Source organism: Rousettus aegyptiacus, unplaced genomic scaffold (assembly GCF_014176215.1).
Source record: "Rousettus aegyptiacus isolate mRouAeg1 unplaced genomic scaffold, mRouAeg1.p scaffold_m13_p_6, whole genome shotgun sequence".
Lineage (NCBI taxonomy): Eukaryota > Metazoa > Chordata > Mammalia > Chiroptera > Pteropodidae > Rousettus > Rousettus aegyptiacus.
Genome location: NW_023416309.1, coordinates 109,528,515 through 109,547,299, shown reverse-complemented (window position 1 = coordinate 109,547,299; position 18,785 = coordinate 109,528,515). Strand labels below are relative to the sequence as shown.

General features: G+C 51.3%; 1 protein-coding gene across 10 annotated transcripts in view; it reads left to right on the top strand.

Annotated features, from left to right (window-relative positions):
• SLC39A11 (solute carrier family 39 member 11) overlaps positions 1–18,785 on the top strand; it is a 299,781-nt gene that overhangs the window by 173,048 nt on the left and 107,948 nt on the right. For all 10 annotated transcript variants that reach the window (XM_016143613.2, XM_036223070.1, XM_016143617.2 and 7 more), the window contains one exon: positions 17,908–18,078. In XM_016143613.2, coding sequence (XP_015999099.1) covers positions 17,908–18,078 — 171 coding nt within the window. The remainder of the gene's footprint in view (positions 1–17,907; positions 18,079–18,785) is intronic.

Below are 18,785 nucleotides of genomic sequence, written 5' to 3'. Positions count from 1 at the left end.
CGGCTGTTTTGATCGCTTCCTTAAAATGCCACACTCTGGAGTGCTCAGATCATTTGGTATTATTGTTATTAACAATAGCAACCGCCTCGAGCAGATGTCATGGGATGGAGGGATAAAACAGACCGATAAATCCTAGCCAATAGCTTCTTCTTCAGTAGAAACCGAAGAAAAATAAACAGGATTTGTAGCTGCAAGAGAGAAGCTAACGTAATTCTGGAGTTTGTGAGGCCAAGTAGCCACATTCGTTTGGGCAGCTGTGATGTTTTCACATATACTAGAGCAGATTGTGTGAAACTGGGGACCTCTCTTGTCTTGAAGACAATTTGGAAGGCGTCTTCGTGTCATTAGCCACTTAGAAATTTCTAAAGCCACGATGAATTTTGTCACATTTCCCCAAGTGATGCATGGAGGGCCAGTTTCATGCGATTCTCATTGAAATAACAAAAGGCGGGTGGGGAAGAGTCCGTGGTGGAATCGGGTTGGGAAATGACATGTATTATAGCCTCTTTTGGCGGAGTGATAACACCCGCTCGACATTTAGAGGCTCTGAAAGTCCTACAGAGAAGAAACTTGACCTTATTTAGCCCAGAACTTCCCCAACACGTGGAATGACGCTGGTGGGGTACAGTCGATATACCGTAAACCGAGCCCATTTACAGGGCACGCGTGTGCCTAGTAAGCGCGTCGCGGGCCTCCCCCGTGGTCTCCGTTTGCTTTTCCCCGGCGACTCCTGGTGCCGAGGGTCTTGCCGTGTGTCATGGGCTCCGTCTGCCCGGCTCGGGGAGCCTGCCGGGTTCCACCTGACGTCCGTCCCTCTGCTTGCTCTGCACCCTGGGCACTCTCTCGAGGCCGTGAGCGGGGACAGCCGCGGGGCCGACTTCGTTTGAGGCCCCTCTCTCAGAACCACCGTCTTTTATTGCCTGTTGCTTACCCGAAAATGGCGTTTCATATACTTTGTCCGTTTTGTCTTGGTTTGGTTGTTTCTGGTGGGAGGGGCAGATCCAATGCTTGTTACGCCGTGTTTGCTGTAAACAGACTCTTCTAAACATACTGGTTTTGTTGATCTATTATTTAAAATTAGTTTTCCTTGTCTAGTGTTCTTCAGTCTCCCAGAACTTTTGTTCTATGGGGCATGCATTGGCGAGGGTGAGGTTACTGTTAATATACTTGGTCAGGGAGCCCTACGATTTTAATTAATGTTTACCAGATTTATTTTCATTATAGCCACAGTAATACTTCCTTGGATTCTCATTATTTGAAACGTATGTGATGTGTAGATTTCACCTTCATGTATCAGGCTTATAGTTGAGGCAGAGGCCATCTTTTCCATTTTAAAAATGAGGAAAAAATGTCACGCGCATTTTTAACGAACATCTCTCAGTCATACTGATCCATAGTAAATATAGGCCTAGAAATATCCCTTTGTCTTTGTTCTGGTCGTGTTGAAACCTCCGGGGAATGTACCACTGGATACCAGGACCAATGTGGATTTTCCCTCTAAGCCATCATCGCACTGCCGTGACTGCGAACTTCCTGAAAAATGCAGAGTGGGCGCAATGGCTTTTCTGTTTGGAGGCTTAAAATTTCCCACTGCTGTAGGATAAAGTCCAAAATTCCTAACGTGACGTCGAAGGCTTTTATCACCTGCCCCTGGCCTGTGTTTACAGCAGTACCTGTCGTTCCTCGTACACACCCCGCCTTCCAGCCACACGGGGCTGCTTGACATTCCAGAAAGAATGCCTCACTCTTTCGCATTTCCTCGCCTCTGAGAAGGGTTCCTTCTGTATAGGGCAGGGGTCCCCAACCCCCGGGCCGTGGGCTGGTACCGGTGTGGGGCCTGTTAAGAACTGGGCCGCACAGCAGAAAGTGAGCTGCATGAGAGTGAGCGAAGCTCCATCTGTATCTGCAGTGGCTCTCAGCGCCAGCATCACTGCCTCAGGTCATCAGGTGTTAGATTCTCATGGGAGCTCCAGGCCCTGGTGCCCCAAAGGCTGGGGCTGCTGGTCTCGAGTACCCCTTATCCTTCAAGGTGCTTCGGCTTCTCTTCCGATTGTAAGACTTCTTGGACTTTCTAGGCAAATCCAAGTGTGACTTCCTCCTGCTTCTCCATCCGGGGCCTCGGCAAACCTGACCCCAGTGTCGTCATTTCTAATTAAAACTATCCGTACGGCCCGCTCCCCTCCCCCCAGATGCTCTAGATGGTGAGCGTTTTCAAGGTGGCGCCTTGGTCTCTGTTCGTTTCTCCGTCTCCAATGTGCCTCAGACAGTGGCTGGAACGCAGGGGCACCAAGGGGCGAGCGCATCGGGACCGTATTTCTTCCTGGTGCAGATTTAGCTTCTTGGAGAATCAGCCAATAGGGGCAGAGCCCCCTACGTGTGCCTGAGTGTTAGGTGACCGTGTAATCACAAAGCTGCGCGGAGGTGTCTCCCAGTCGGGGTCGGTTGGTGGTTTCAGGGCACCGGAGCCGTTCCGCGCTCAGAGCCGCCTCCGGCAGCATTGCCTCGTTCCGCCTGGGCGGGAGCTTGCCTGCCCAGCTCCCGGGGTGTCTCCGTGGCCTGTCTGGGACGCCAGGTCTGGACAGCCACGGCTTCTCAGAGCTGTCCGAGTGGCCAGTTCCCTCTGGCCACTTGTCTCTCCTGTGTCACTCGCCCCAACCGAGACTTTGGCTGTGTCAGATTTTATGCCCATGTCTCTCACTGTCCTGAAATTCTGCGGAACGAGGTGGCGTTTGGTGGCGGTGCGGGTGTGCGCATTCGTGGTTTTTGCAGGTGGTGCAGGTTGGCGTTCACGGTGGTCGCTGAATGTTGCGTGGAGAATATGTCGCTCCGTGTGCAAATGACGGTTTCAAGAAGACGCTTCTGCGAGGACTTCCCAGAAGGGGTCAATCATCTTTCTCTCACAGAGAGAAATAGAGTGTGTGTGTGTGTGTTTTTTTTTAAATGTTCAAATACGTTTTTTTTTTCTTTTTACCTTTTATCAGCAGAGGTTCAGAGTAACCACAGTGTGATGCCGCCATGTCTCAAAATTATTTTAAGTGCTTTTGCAACAAATGTGCCGTTTCACACCTATCGTCACTTATTGTACGTTCATATATTAATTCTTTAGAGCTAAGTCATAGATGATATTGAAAAGCTTAAGTATCAATAGGAAACACCATAAATTTTCTACATGCGTTAATTTTTCATTGGATTTAAATTCAAGTCTAAGGAAAAATTGTACGTACGGTATGAAGTGAACTTCTCTTGGCTCAGACTTTGATGTTGATTTTGTAGTTATGGGACCAGAGTCACAAGAAATTTTCATGTGTGTATATGCTTTTCTGAGGAGATGGGCAGTACCTTTCATCAAATTCCCAAAGACACCCGTGAATCACAGGAAAAAGTTAAAAGTCACTTTTTCGGGACAGGCCACCTGGGGAAAGCTGACAGTTTCCACTTATTCGGCAGCCGGTTGACGTGAGGTGACATTCACTGACGCATGGCCCTGTTCCACGTTATCGGCCTCGGCTGATCGAGACAGTGACTTCTAGGAGTCCACGGTCAATGTGGTGGCACCCGGGAGGAGCCGAGGGTGTAGACAGAGAAGAAAGGAGGCCGCTCCTGGATGGTCTCATAAGTGGCCTCAGGGACAGATCCCTGAGGTGAGTGTCATGAGGAGCTGGTCCTGATCTTTTCAAGAATCTGCTTTGGAGACAGGACTCAGGGTCCACTCCAGGGCCCCGAAGAGTCAGACTAACAACAGGTGCCTCTGACAGGCCCAAACTCATGCAGAAACTCCCGAAAATGGGATGGGGGCGCTTTTAACCCCAGGACCCCCATGCCGACTGTGATAGGTGACAGAACCTCTCGGATGCTGACATTTAGAACTCCCAATTTATCTTCCTACTCGGCATTTAAGGCGCAACAGTACACAGCCACTTATGATGCCAAGAACATTCAGAACAAATTCATTACCAAAGAAGAGTAGAAATTACCTCCATCCGGTTTTCAGAGGAGGAATGCAGCATCGACTCGTGCGGAAGGGTTTAGAAGGGAGGAAGGAATGAGAGTCGCTAAAAACAGAGGAAAAGGGAGACCCGCTTCTCCCCTCGTGTGGCCTCGAGGCACCCCTGCTGCCCTGTCTGGCTCTGCAGCCCTCCCGTGGGCATCCTCCCCGTGGACTTCGAGGGAGTGTTTCTCTAGCCGAGCAAGGGCGGCCAGCGTGGCAGCCCCCTGAGCCACGCAGAATCGCGATCCCCACGTCGTCACCTCATTTATCGACGTGGCACAGATGGGAGGCGCAGCTCGGGAAGCTAATAAAACGTGTCCCGCTCCTCCAGGAATGCGCGAGCACTGGTCAGGTGACCGTGCTGCCGCCCCCCACGTTCCCGCTTCTCAGCCAGCTCCCCGAGCTTCCCGGCCAGCCCCTGAGACCACCCCTTTGTTCTCTGCTTGCGAGACTTAGTTTTTTTTGTTTTTGTTTTTGTTTTTCCTGGAGGTTCTGTACATAAGATTCTGCCCCGGTTTTTAAATCCTGCTGGTGCAGATAAGCAGCCGAAATACTTCATACTAGTTGAATTACACAGGTGTTTCTGTTCTTTCATTCATTGCTTTATTCAGGAAATACTCATGGAGCATCTGTGTGTCAGGTACCGGGGATAGACTGCTAAAGACACCGACAAACCCCTCGTCCCCTTGTGTCATTTTGACTGGAGTGACAACACTTGTATTCGAGGGTCAGCTGGCCCGCCCTTCAGAGGAGTCGGGGGACGAGGCCTTGCCGTAAAGCCACCAATAATTGTGCCCCATGAGTTAAGTGTTCATCCAGGACCCAGTGTGATAGGTGGTCACGAAGCCACAGCTTAAGGGGGGAGGGGACGCTGGAAGCAAACCCGGAAGCGAGGGACAGAGAGGTAGTTCGGTTAGAAAGACATGAACGGAAGGCTCCAGGTCTGGAGCCTTTTCCAGCACTTTCCCTCATGAGAACACCCCGCACACACACCAGCTCTGCTCAGTGTGTAACCTGGGACTCGCATGCTCTGCTTAGACACACACAGTGATCTCTGAAAGTGCACCTGCTGCTGCTTTTCTTCGCAGAGATGGTACTTAACGAGGTCTTATCTGAAGGAGCGGAGGCCTGACTCGCAGGATGCGTTGTCTCTCCTCAGCAAAGACCTGCGTGGGCTGCCTGCCTGGCTAGCGCCCGGGGCCTGTTGCATGGCCGTGGGCACAGGGCATCGAACAGGTCCCTGCAGGCTCTAGGTTTCCGCGATTGCAGACCCATCAGCACCATAGTCTAACGTGTAGAACTTAATAGCGTGCCGGTCTGGCTCCTCCCTACGTGACGTTGGTTTTGTGCTCAGGGGAGGTCAGCCCCTGATACGAAAGAGGAGGGATGGGTGGACTGTGGAGCATTTGGCATCGCTGGAATTCGGTGGCTTTTCCATAAACCTCCGTCTCACTTCGCACGTTTGCCGGCACCTGCTGGAGACCCCGGATTTGGGGGTTTCCAGCATCCCTCTGCCCTCCTAGGAAGTTTTTTAAGAAGCTGTGTTCTGAAAGGTGCCTGCCGGCCTGGCCGTTCTGAAAGCTGCATCTTTCTCCTTTGGAAGCTCTTGGGGACGAGAGCAATGCTCCACTCTGCCTGGATATAATTAAACTTTGGGCTGAAGTTTTACCCTGCAGCTTTGCTGGCAAATTCAATAATGATAAATTAAGTGGAATATTTACAGCGTTCATACAAACAGGATTTAAGATAGTGTACACAGTGTACTTAATTACCTTCCTTGGGACTTCTTCCCACCTTCAAAACGTTATTCCAGCATCTAGTCTAATTGCAGCAGCTTTTCCCTCAAAATAGTTCCCTCCCCCGTTGGTTCCTCTCATCCCTCCGCAGTGACTTCCTGTTTCTTTCCTGCTGTGCGTGCAATCCATTTACCCGCCCGAGATTTTTGGTTGTGAGATTCCTCTCTCCCCTACTTATTCAATGTGCAGCCGATTCAAGATTTTTTTTTAGTTGTATTTGGGGGGTATAAAACAATTTGGCCATATTTTCAGAAGGGAAAGAGTCTCATATTCTGAGAAGGACCTAGAAATAACCAGGTCCCAAACGCCACAGACTTGGTCCTTCTTGCTTCGTCCACGGTTGGCCAGGAGACCCTGGCTGTGCTCCTCTTCCTCAGGAGGCAGAGAGGACAGGGCCCTTGAGATCTGTGCCCAGTACAGACGGCACCCCAAGTCGCCACGTGTCCTCCCCCCACCAGGAGAACTTCTGTATTCATTCACCGCTCTCTCTTTCCTCTGAGTCATCCCTACTGGTTTCTTTGGGGACAAGGCGTTGAAGGTGAAAATAAGAGGCAGGCGTTTCATTTTCTCCCCGGACGGGTCACTTCTGGCTCCTCTATATCAGCCCCTCCACCTGCAGACTGGCAGAGATTAATGTGACCTCGAATTACCAGGCAGCAGGATTTTCCCCTTGTCCGGGTTCCTGAGCCTCGGTTGACATCCCTGTGCCAGCTCCTTGTCCCCTGAGCACCTGTTCCTGCCGAGGAGTGAGTTTTCCCAGGATTTAGGCCCAGAATTGCAAGAGGGGACCGCTTGGGTCTGGGGACGCACAGTGGGCCCCAGGCTTCTCTCTCCCCGGTACAGCGAGAATGAAAGTCGTCCGTGCCCGCCGCCCCGGAGCCTGGCTTTCCTGGGGTGCGTGTTTCCTGGTTATTTCCCGCCTGCCGTCCTCTCATTCCACTGTCAGCCATCGAGGCTTTTTGTCACTGCGATTTTTCTCTTGACCCAGGAAGGAGCTTGTGGTGGAGAGGGAGGGAAGCCCGCTGGAGGGAGGCGAGAGAGCGGCCCTGGGGGCACAGACTCCCAGGGCACCGTGATCGGCTAGGCCGCGAGGGGCCCGAGGGCGCGTGAGGCCGGGGCACGCGGCCGTTCGCTCCTCTGCGCCTCCGCGCCGGGGCCCCCGTCTCTGCTTCCCCTCCGCCTTTTCCAGCTCTGCCGTGGCCGGCTAAGGGCCACCTCCCCAGCTCCCACGTTGCTGCGTCCCGCATTCGAGAGAACGGCCGAGTCTGAGAATCTGCCCGGTTCTGTCGACCCCCTGTGGGGAGCAGAGCAGGCGGGGTGCGAGTGGAGATTCGGGACACGCCCCAGAAGATCCATAAATCTAGGGGTGTGGGTGTCCAGCTCCCTTCGCCTGCAGGACTCTGGTAGACAGAACCGCCTGCCTTCCCCTGGACATCGCCCTTCCCCGCCCCCCGCAGGCCTCCGAGTGAGTGACAGACAGGTCGCATGCCTCAGCCGGGGAGGGGGCTGCTAAAGACGTGTATCATGGGTGAAGTATATCACAGGCTCATTAGCAGGCAGGCTCTTCCCAATTAAAGGATAAATGAGACTGCGAGATGATGCGTCAGGCCAATGAGCAGCGACATTTGGAGCCACCTAACAGCCAAAAATCTGCATGAGCATGTGGGCGAAGGAGGAAGGGGACAGGGGGCCCTGTGCACCCGGGCGCCTCCGGGCCGTGGGGAGCCAGCCTCCTGGCTGCCCCTTTGGCTCTGGCGTTGAACCAGGATGGAACCTGGGCGGGCGGGAAGGCCACAGCCCGCTGTGCAGCTGAACACACTGCCTCTGGGCACAGCACGTTTTGGGGTGAAGGCAGGAATCGTCTCCTGCCCAGCGTGGCCTGACCTTCCGGCCATTATCCCGAGACCCTTGCAGGTGGACAGTCCTGATAGAAATACGCCTCAGTGCGCGTTGTTCTGAGGTGTTCCAGGGCCCGGCTCGTTGGGGGGATGCAGAGGGCCTTCCCGAGGCCTCTGCCCGGATCGACCTCGTAGCCAGAGAGAGTTCCCCTTGGACACACCTGTCTCCCAGGTCCCATCGCTCAGCGTGGTCCGCTGACCCCACGCTAGTCTTAAGCGCTAACTGAAAATGTGATTCCTTCCCTGCCATTTAAATGAATGAGGTAGGTTTTTTTTTTTTTTCATGTAGATGTAGAAAAATCTACAGGTTATATGAAGCAAATAAAGCAAACGACAGAACTGTAAACAAGCTCATTCCTTTAGGATAAAAAGGCATATGACGACGTGAGACTGTTTGTCCCGGGTGCCCACAGCGAGGCGGCGATGGTGAAGCTAACGCATGCCTACGAATCTTGTGGGCAAACAGAATTTCCTTGGAGATGAACAGGCTACACATGGGCAAGGGGAGGAATCTCCGTTGCTTTGTGCTCGGGCGTGGTGTGGAGGTGATTTTGGGGGGGAAGGGGGCCGGTTGAAAGCCACTCGTGACATGAAAAGAGAGGGTAAAGAGGACAGGAGAAAATCTAGCTGAGCGTTGACTTCCTTGAGGCTCGTGTTAAAATGTTGCCTGTGTTTTAGTTAAGCGGAGCGCCTTCCTCCCGTCCCTGGTTGGTCATGGGTTGCCATGGCAGCAGGCACACTGCTACTGGTAGCCCACCCCGCTACCTGGCCTCTGGCACAGACCGTCCTGCAAGGTCCGCCGAGCCCAGACCTGACTTACCCCCTGGCTTGGGGCTGCAACGGCGGTGTGGGGGACAGACTTTGGCGGGGAGGCGGCAATTTGCCGTTTCAGGTGGTTTCCGGTGGATAAACGCTACTCTCTGGTGACTTTAGGCAGCTCTGCCTGGGTTGGACATTCTGTCCCTGCTCACGGGCTTCGGACCGGGTTCATACGCGCGAGGACGTCGCAGGTCATCTCGTGGGCAGACCACACCTCGTGCCACCCCCCACCCCTTGGCACTCGCTCACCCGGTGCCGCCCGGTGGGTTTCCCCTGAGCCCTTGGGTCCTCCCAGCACAGGTTCCCTGGGCCTTCTGCACGGACACGGGTCCCCACGTAAACGGGGGGGAGCGTGGAATCTGTCACACCAGGAGCAATGATAAGAAGAGGAACACGTTCTAGGCGTAAGGTGATGTGTCCCATTTGGTGCAGGCTGAGCGACGTGATGGCAAGACCCCCAAGTGAGGATCCCCAAAAACCGCTGGCAAGAGGTCTGGGCCCGGCACACGAGGCTGGGAGTCGGGTCCCCATTGTGTTTTCCCGCTTTCTCTGAGTTATGTTACCTCGAGTGCCTGTCACGTGCAGACCCCTGAGCCCCGCCCAGATCTACCACGAATTCCAAGAATCCGCACTTAAAAAGAAGTTTTTTTTTTTTAATAGCGCTTTTTATAAGAGTTATCTAGGCGATTTTTCTTTCCTTTTTAAACAATTTTATTATGGTAAGACTACTTTGCATGGGATCTACCCTCTTAGCAAACGTTTACGTGTTCAATATGTTTCTGACTGCTCGTTGGTGAGTAGCTCCCTGTTTCAAACACACGGGACGCGTCCCCAGTGTGGGCGTCACCCTCGCCCAGCGGCCCTGCTAGTCTTCTCCGCGTCTCTCCCAGTTGGGTACGTGTGGCTTCCGAAATGTGCACAGGGCCCTGCACTCTGCCCAGGCTCCCCGCGGAGACTTGTGTTCTCATTCATTCCTGCATTTTTGCACGCTCAAGCCTGAGAAGCACTGTGACTCTGAACGTGGCCGGGGCTTGGTTCGGGCCCGCCCCCGTCGGGCTGCTCCCAGCCCCACCCCCGTCTCCCCCTGTGTGGGCCGAGGAGAGCTGCTGCTCCATCTTCCAGCCCGGTGGGCCTTTCTTACACCGATGGTCAGGAACTCGCCGCACGTCATTCGGGGGGCCGCATCTTCTGAAGCCGTCGTTTCCAGCCAGGTGTTTCTGCTCTCAGCTGAAGCTGAAAGAATGCTGGGCGCTCACCAGCCACGTCTCTCTCCCTTGCTCTCAGCCTCTGCTGGATGGCGTTTGCCTTCCCGCGGGGGACCAGGTGCTCCTCATGTGTCTGTCCCTTGTGATCGCCGCCTTGGGAAGAGCAGGGTGAGGAAGTGTGCTTTGGCAAACGTTTCCGCCCCGCCCCGTTAAGTCTCCTCATGCCGCCAGGCAGGGCCCGCCGCAAACACCTGGCGGCCTCCTTGGTCCCCGCCCCGATTTCGCAGACAAGTCCCACTCCATTTGAGTTCTCATTTCTTTTATTCCCGCTCTCCCAGGACTCATTGTTTTCCTTGCTCTCCCAGCTCCGAGCCACCTCGGGTCAGCACAGAGGCCTCTGCCCTTCTGACTCAACGCTCGTGCCTCGGGAAATTGGCCTCCCGCCTTCGCCCCACCCCCCCCTCCCCCAGAGAGCAGCGTGGAGCTCTCTGCAAGGCGCTCGGGCACCTTGGCACCTTGCCACCCTTTGAGCACATGGCGGCCCCCAAGCCTTTACCAAGAATGGTAGAGAAAGGGATGTGTCCCCCTTGCTGGGAGCTCCCTTCCATATACCCGTTTGCCTCCTGGCCATTGTCCTTCTGACCTGTGTTCATGGTGAGATCTGGGGAGTGAAGGGCGATGTGTAGTCTTCCCGGCAGTTAGTCCGATGCCGTTTCCCCGAGCCATTAAGTTTCAGTTTCTAAGATGACTTTCTGAACGTCATATATAATATGTGTGTGTATATACATACGTTTATGTGTTTATATATAATATTCATGTATGTATGTGTGGAGATAGATACATACTCTCTATCTCCATCTGTCTGTCTGTCTGTCTATCATCTATCTAACTACCTACACACCTACCTATCCCAGTTTTCTCTGGGTAATCAGCCACCTGCACACTTTCGGGGATGCCGATCACCTATGTTCGCCCGTCTTTCTGGTTGCACCATTATTTTAGGAAGTGAAAACCGGTATGAATGTTAGCCTAAGTAAAGTACGTTAGATAAGTAAATCGACTACCTAAAGGAAAATGAATGACTATGAGAGAGAAAAAAAAAAAAAAGTTACTCTGTATTTCAAAGCGCAATAGCCGGTCTCGCAGGGCACAGGGCCTCTCCTCCGATTGACGGAAAGTGTCTTTTATCTTTAGCAGCAGGCGATTTTTTTCTGAGAGTTGAAAATGTCACCATGATGTAGAATCTTTAAAAACATCCACTTTTCTAGCCAAGGTGTGCTCCTACTCTGCTGACTCGGGGAGTTGGGATTTGACAGTCCTTGGAAATGCTGCACCACATTTCATGATGGTCTAATTTTTTCTCGGCCGAGGATCGCCTGTCCTTTTGGATCTAAGTTAAGAATGACAGGTGTACTAGGCACGCCATTGGCCTTTCTTTTATTTTTTTATAAACGTGATGCAAGTTCATCATGGGAGCCGCCGAAAGGTGATTTGTGTGGTCTCCCAGCCAGGCAGGCCCCCGCCCCCCACTCTCATTACTCCCCAGGGTCCTGGAGGGTGGGTAACGTTATCATCCCGTGTGGCAAATGGAGACACTGAGGTTCCGTGGTCCGGTGAGTCTCACACACCAGCTGGTGGACCCGGCACCCGTCTCACCACAGAAATGCCGAGCCGATAAGACCGAGGCTGGGAATCTGGATTTTTTAATCCCTCGGTGATTCCGGTGGAAGGCCAGGTTTTAGCGGCACCCAAGCATCCCTTTCAGGAGCCTTCCCTGATAACGAGGCTCCCCGAGCAGGCGTAGTCTCTCTAACACCTCTCGTTGTCCTCACACGGAGGTGAAGAGGTAAAGCACAGGGAGCACCAAGGACAACTTGCAGGCCAGATCTGCCCTGATGCTTGTTTTTGTAAATAAAGTTTTATTGGAACGCAGACACGCCAGCTCATTCCCATCTTGCCCCTCACTCCGCTTGTGCTACCGTGGCAGAATTGAGTCGTTACGGCAGAAGAATGACCGCAGACCCCAAAATGTTCATTATCTGGCCATTTACAAAAAACATTTGCTGACTCTCGATCTCTATGTCTATAAAATAGGCATTTGCTTAAATAAATGTTAGTTTTTCCATAGATAGGACATTTTGGAATGAGATTCTTACCCTTAAAGACGACCATAAACTCCCCAAAAATATGCGCGAAGCATTCTGTATAGATGGGTGTGGATTATTTTTCTGGGAAAGAGAGGCGACTGCCTTTTATCATTCATTCCACAAACATTTACGTACCTCCTCTGCTAAGCTCTGTGTGTACCCAGACATGTCGACTCTTTTTCAGTTTTTAGTCTTAAATGTTCTTGTCTTCTCCACTATGTTTAGAAAAGAGTCATATGTATCTTTAGGTGCCCAGACATAACTAAGGGTCAGGTATATTTATTTATGTCTCTTACCTTGAGGCACCTAATTGGCCAGAAATATCTGGACCGAAGTAAATTTAGGCACAGAGGAAGTACCTCGACCAGCTTATAGCTGGGAAGTCTGAAACATGACTTTTTAAAAGTTAGTCTATGTCAGACTTAGCTTGGAGTGAGGGGGAGGGCGGGGGTGGACCTGTGGCTTTTACGACGCAGATGCCTGGGACCCTCTCCCAGACGCTCTCATTCAGTAGCTCCGGGGTGGGCTCCAGGAATAAGCATTTTGGGGGCGCCCAGCACGACACTGCAGTGGAGGGCCTTCACCCCACACGTGGAGGTACCGTGGTCCAGGCTGTGAAGCTTTATTCTCAGAATCAGAGAACGTGGCAGAGCAGCGTCTCCGCGAGGTCGAGAGTGAGCCACGTGACAGTTAAGGTCATGTCGGCCATTGGCCACGAGCCCTGAAATAACGCTGCGCTCTTGGCTGCCTCCCCCTCCTTGACCTGGTCCTTTACAGCCATACGGCTTCAGCGCGGAGTCCCCCTCCTTCTGAGAGAGGCTGAGCGTCCTCTGCAAAGTTCTTAGAACATCGGTGTTCTCCAAAACGCCCTTTCTCGAATGGGAGCGCTGGGCTCTTTCGAAGCCAGTGCCATCTGCTGTGTGCGGACTCCCCAAAGACACGACGGTCTGTTTCCCCCCGAGGTGTCTGCGTTGAGCACACACGTGCAGGGTGAAGTGAGGAGAAACTGGGGAGATGGCTTTGGAACTCGCCCAGGATTTATTTTGGGGCCGCGATCGGTTGATCAGGAATGAGTTCGTGTTGATGAAACGGTTTGTCTGCAGAAGATGAGCTAACCTGGCAGGTGTATGTTTTAATCTTGTTGGAAACTTCGGCTCTGTTGACTGAGAGTAGGAATTATGACCCTGCTTGTGTATTCATCACAAACGCTGTTAGAGGGAGTGGTTCGATTCATGGGTGGGAAATTTTTAGCCGGTCGTAGATCCGTCTCTTCGTGTCCTCTCCATTTAATTGTTACCAGTTACGCACTTCTCTTTGAATCCATGTTGTCACTAATCGGCATTTATTCATCAGTATCAGAGGCAAGATGCGGGTGACTTTCAGGGCCTGGACAATTGTAGCCTGAAAAGACAAGGGAATCCAATCAGCCTTCCTCCAAAGGCGGCACATGACCCTCTGATAACCGTGCGGCTTTCGACTGTTAGAATGATCAGCGGTGACATCTGTGACAGTTACAAAGATGGCATGTAAGTTCATCATCGCGCGTCTTAGACTCCAGCTGCTTCTCTGCGTAAAGGTTGGTAGCGAAGCGTAGTACATACTTCGGTCCCGTTCCCACGAAGCGTCCTCGGTCTCCGCTGGAGTCCCTTCCTGCCCCGGGTTCTACGTGACCTGTGCGGCTCTCGGAGAGGGGTGCCGTCTGTTTGCCCACCTTCTCCCACCCAGAACTCAGACTCTAAATGGGGCACCAGTAGGACCGTCAGATAAAGCACGGGGTACCCAGTTAAATTCGAATGTCCAGTGAGCAATAAATACTTTTTAGTATAACTATAGCTCTCACGATATTTGGGACATACTTATATGAAAGATGTTTGTTTTTATCTGAAATTCAAATACAGCTGAGCACCCTGTCTTTTTAACTGCTCAATCTGGAAACTCTAGCAAGGGTCTTATCCACGCGGGATTCTTTTTGCTACACGTGCCGTTTGCAGAACTGCTCTGTCCCAGGGTTGTAGGGTAAAGAAGACAGGGAAGCAAGAAAAGCTCTCATGTATCTTCTGCTTTTGAGAAGAGTGATGTTTCAGTACCGAGAGAGAAAGGTAGTTCCCAGCTGGGTCTCGTTAGTCACTGACAAACATGAGTGGATCACAGGAAAATTACCTGTGTCTATCAGGAATTAGCTGATCATATTATCATTACTTAAAGAGGCCTCATTTGGTCAGAGGACTTTTCAAAAAAGTCCAGGGGAAAAAATGCCAGAAACTATGAAAAATGTTCAACTCCACTTACAGTCAAAGAAAATACAAATGACGGGAACTAGCATTTCCGCCATGAATGAATACGTTTATTTTTAAATAAGAAATACCCAGTCTGAGAAATGGCATGATGAGAACTTGCAAACTCTGCTCACAGGAGTATAACGGACATGACCTTTCTAGAAATGACTTAGACAAATGCATCAAGGCCCTTTGATCAACAGTTCAGCTTCTGGGAGCTTTATCTAAATTTTTGATTGTTTATATAGATTGTGCAGTGATATGTACAGAAAAAAAAATTAGAAATAGCCTAAGTGCCCAATGGTATGAGAATGGAAGTAATGATTTGTATTATTTGAAGTGCTTGTAAAGGTTTTTCATAGGGGGGAAATGCTTCGTTATGTTTAGTGGGAATAAAAGGTAGACTACAGTTGTGTAATATGACATCGCAGTTCTGTAAAACCACATGAAAAAGCGCGGAAGGAAGTATGCCAACTCTAAAGAGTGTTCGTTTTAGATGACGCGATGACGTGTGATTTCGATCGTCTTCCACCTGCTTTGAGGTCTTCCAGGGTCGCTTTAATAAGCATTTTATACCTGTATAATCAGAAATGAGGCTTTATTTGGGGCACTTGCTCCAATGGCGAGATGGATGGATTGGCTGGCCAGCCCTGCCTGGACCACTTAAACCATCACATGTCGTAAATTGATGAGGTTTAAATGAAGGCTCCGTTGGCCTGATGCCGGGACTTCACATCTGCAGCATCCACGTTGGCGGCCCCCAGGGCTCCTGGAGGAGCGGAGGCTGCTCCTGGGCGAGCAGCCTTCCCCGGCTCATGGAGGCGAAGGCACTTCTCCCGGGCAGGACGCCGCGAGCTTCGTGTTTGCTCCCCTCTTCCCGCTGCCTCTCGTGAGACGACGTCACCGTGTCCCGTTGACAGGCCGCACGCCCTCGTTCCCGATCCCTGACGCTCGAGTCACGTCTCGAGAGCCCCGTGGATTCTAAAGGCCACGTTTAATACAAAAATGTCGAAGAGTCAAAATCGCCCCCTTGAATTTTTTTTTTTCCTCCCTCGAACCACCAGGACCTGGTCCTCCAGAAGATCAAAAGCCAAGAATTAATTTCTTTTTCTTTTCTTTTTTCTTTTTTACCTCTCTCCTTTTGGACCGATGCCTCTCCATTTTGGAGAAATCAAAGCCAAAATTATTTCGGAAAGCTAGTGGTGGAAGGTGGAAAGAGAGCCTCGGGCACACAAAAGGAATTTTCTCCTTATTTTCAAATGCATCTGCCAGCATTCACGTTTGTAAATGCAAGCGAGATACAGCTCCGGAGAAGTTCAGTTTCAGAAAACCAGTCGTTGGGCCATTCGGTCCCAGCAAGCACGTGAAAGGTCCGAGGACCCGTGCACGAAGAATGCCCAGGTCTGCGACGGGGAGTCTCGCCCACGCACTCAGCTGTGTTTCCTGGGCAGGTCAAGCCGTGAGCCGTAGCGTCTGTTGACACCATTCGCACTGGCCGCAAATAGGCAGAACATCGCCGCGTGCGAACTGGACAGGGTGGGGACAATGACAGTCATCGTGGGAGGGGTACCGGGGACCTTTCCTCTTCGGTCTTAACCGCGGTTCTGTTTCCAGCTTTACCAGGAGGAAATAGCACGAATCTTGTGGGTAGGTTTAGAGACAGTCGCAGGCTTTGGTTTTGGATGCCTCTGAGTTGAGGGGTCCTCGACTGAGACTGGGAGAACCAGGCTTGGCTCTTGCTTAATTTCTGCGTCCCCGTCAGGAAGGGCCTCCGTGGGCCTCGGGTTCTCTGTGTGTGCCAGCATTGACGCTGGCCAGTGTGGAGTGATGACTTTGTGTTCAGATTCAACGTAAATGATGTAAATGAGCTCACACTAGTCCCATAAATGATTAAAGACGCTGAATCCGATTCTTTGCAAACATCGTCACACTCATGCGGATAATTGAATTTCTTCCCCCCAATTATTCTGATTCTCTGGAAAACAAGAAGAAAAGAAAAATATACGTCAGTAGAGACGCCTCTCTCCCTGCTTTAGGTCGGTCTTTGGATTTTGTTTGCGCATGTGTAGTGCACAGTGAATATATATCGCGGACTACTCTTCGTTTTATGCTTTGTAACAAGGGGTTAATTTTCAAAGAAGGTATTTTTCCAGGGATTTGAAGTTTTGGCCGATAAGGATTTGAGGATTTGCCTATTCAACCAGATCATCTCCTCTGATACCTGGGAGACATTTTCAAAGCTCTCGGCGGCTGGTGATCTGTTAATTAGTGTAGCTGTTACTCAGCAGAGGCTAGAGCTTGCATCAGTGGGCTTATGAGGTTTGGCCGGTCACATTGTCACAGGGACGGCAAACATCCTATGTTCTTGGTGGGGCTGGGCCCGTGGGTTGTGAAAACAGAGATTCGCGTGGCATTTATCCAGACAGATGATCTCGATCTGAGGTCTTTGAATCTATAACGATTCGAAAATTATTTTAAAATTATTTGTCAGTGTTTTTGTTTGTTTTGCTGGAGACAAGGTTGTAACTTCCACTGTACTTTCAAAAGCGGTTGTTGATCCAAAATGGCTTTGAGCCACTGATTTAGAGACTTCAGGGCCTTTCAGGTCACAGGGGAGAAAGTCGGGGAGGGGGCGGGTACTGACCTAGGCAGCAGGGTTCGCTTGTGGCCTCTTGGCCTACGCCCGCTAGGCCCCTGTCTGCTTTCGCTCTGTGATACAGTGTGTTGGGGTGAGAATCATGTCCCCTGTTTGGGAGAGATCCACACATTTTACCTCCCTTAGGAATGAACAAAGGACCCAGGAGACCAGGGTATTTGGGACAATCTGGTCCTAAGAAATGATATCCTTCAAATATACACCCAAGTCTTTAAAAAAGGAGGGTTCGTGAAATTCAAGCCTGGGTACCGTAGTGAGCCCATGCGGGTCAGAATGCCCTGCGGCACCCAGGCTGCCATCCATCCGTCTGTCCGTCCGTCTGGCTGCATGATTTCCCATCTCTGCTTGTCTGTGTGTATCTGCTTCCATCTGTCTGTCTGTCAGGCTGCTTCCTTGTTCCATCTGGCATGGTGCATCATGGCTGCCCCTTTTGGATCCAGAACCCCAACTCGACTCACCGGGTCCTTCCCCGTTCCAGTCCCTCATCCCTCATCCCTGAGGAGAGACTCCAATCGTCTGGGTCTGGCATTAGAACCCATTCCCCATCAGTTGGTGTGGCCAGGAGAGCTTTATCCGCCATGATGTAGTTTTGTAGGGCTATGTGACCACAGCCACAGGCTACCCACAGCGCTTAGTGCAGTCTAATCACTTTCAGTCTCCCGTTTAATCCTCACAAAGCCCCATGGGTAGGTACTGTTACCCCATTGTGTGAATCAGGAAACTGAGGCACAGAGAGGTTACACGGCTTGGTTACCACCACACAGCTGATGGCTACTCAATATTGCTTCTCTTAAACAGGCATTGCTGGTGTACCCCGTTTTCATCTTTTTTACCCTTTTTACTAACTGTACATTGGATACCGAATGTCTATTAGTGCATGTTTGCTAAATGAATGGAGGGAAGGAGGGAGGGAGGGAGGGAGGGAGGAAGGAAGGAAGGAAGGAAGGAAGGAAGGAAGGAAGGAAGGAAGGAAGGAAGGGTGGATGGATGGATACGTGGTCCATTAGGAAGCTGGGAAGTAGGTCACATCCCCCTCCTGAAAGCTTCCTGCCGCCGCCGCCTGCCCAGACACCAACACACTCATTTTCCAACGACTCTTCTCTTCCTACTCTTTTTGCCCAGACAAGAGTGAGAATGGCGAGGCGTATCAGAGGAAGAGGGCGGCGGCCGCTGACCTTCCAGAGGACCCTGCCGCCCCGCTGCCGTCTCGAGGGGGCCTGACGGTGCCTGGGGGCAGCAGCTGGAGGAGAATCGCCCTGCTCATCTTGGCCATCACCATACACAACATTCCAGGTGAGGCCTTGTCCCCAGCAGTCCCGCCACCTGCCCGAAGGTGAAGCCACCGTCCCGCTCAGCTGCCTGGCTGGAAAGGGGGGTGGGCGATCGCCATGCGGTGCGTCTTTTTGAGGCGAGCGGGGGGAAGAAGTGTGAATCTTTCTCGACTTGGTTTTTTGGGGTTACTTGTTCTAGATTGAGTATCATATGTTAAAACTTCCCATTCCAGTTACGTCAATTACGTCAATTACTATTTCTATCAATGAGTTCCTTTCTTTACATGCTTGATGCCAGGTCATTTGGATCGTAACTTCATGACTGTTGCGGGATTGCTGTGGGGTACGCCTTTCACAAACACGGGGTACCTCTGGTTCTGCTTAACACACTATAGAATACTGAATTTAACGTGGTTTAACACTGCTATTTGTCTTACGTGCTTGCTTTATGCGGGATGTCTTTCCGAAATGCCCTGACCAGTCCTTTCCTTTTCAGCATTTTGGAGGAATTTGTTTTATGTCTTTGGATTTATTTTAGTTGAGAAGGAATATATTGGTGTTCTAGTTCAAAAAACATGTTTCGTTTACTGTAACTAGAAAACACAGGTAAGAATAAAAAAGAATAAAGGTATTATAAAACAAGATAGATCGGAGGAGAGTGAGGAAGTCCTTGGGTTACGTTTTGGAATGTCAGCTCTAATGCTCACTCACTAGTTTATCTTGACAAGT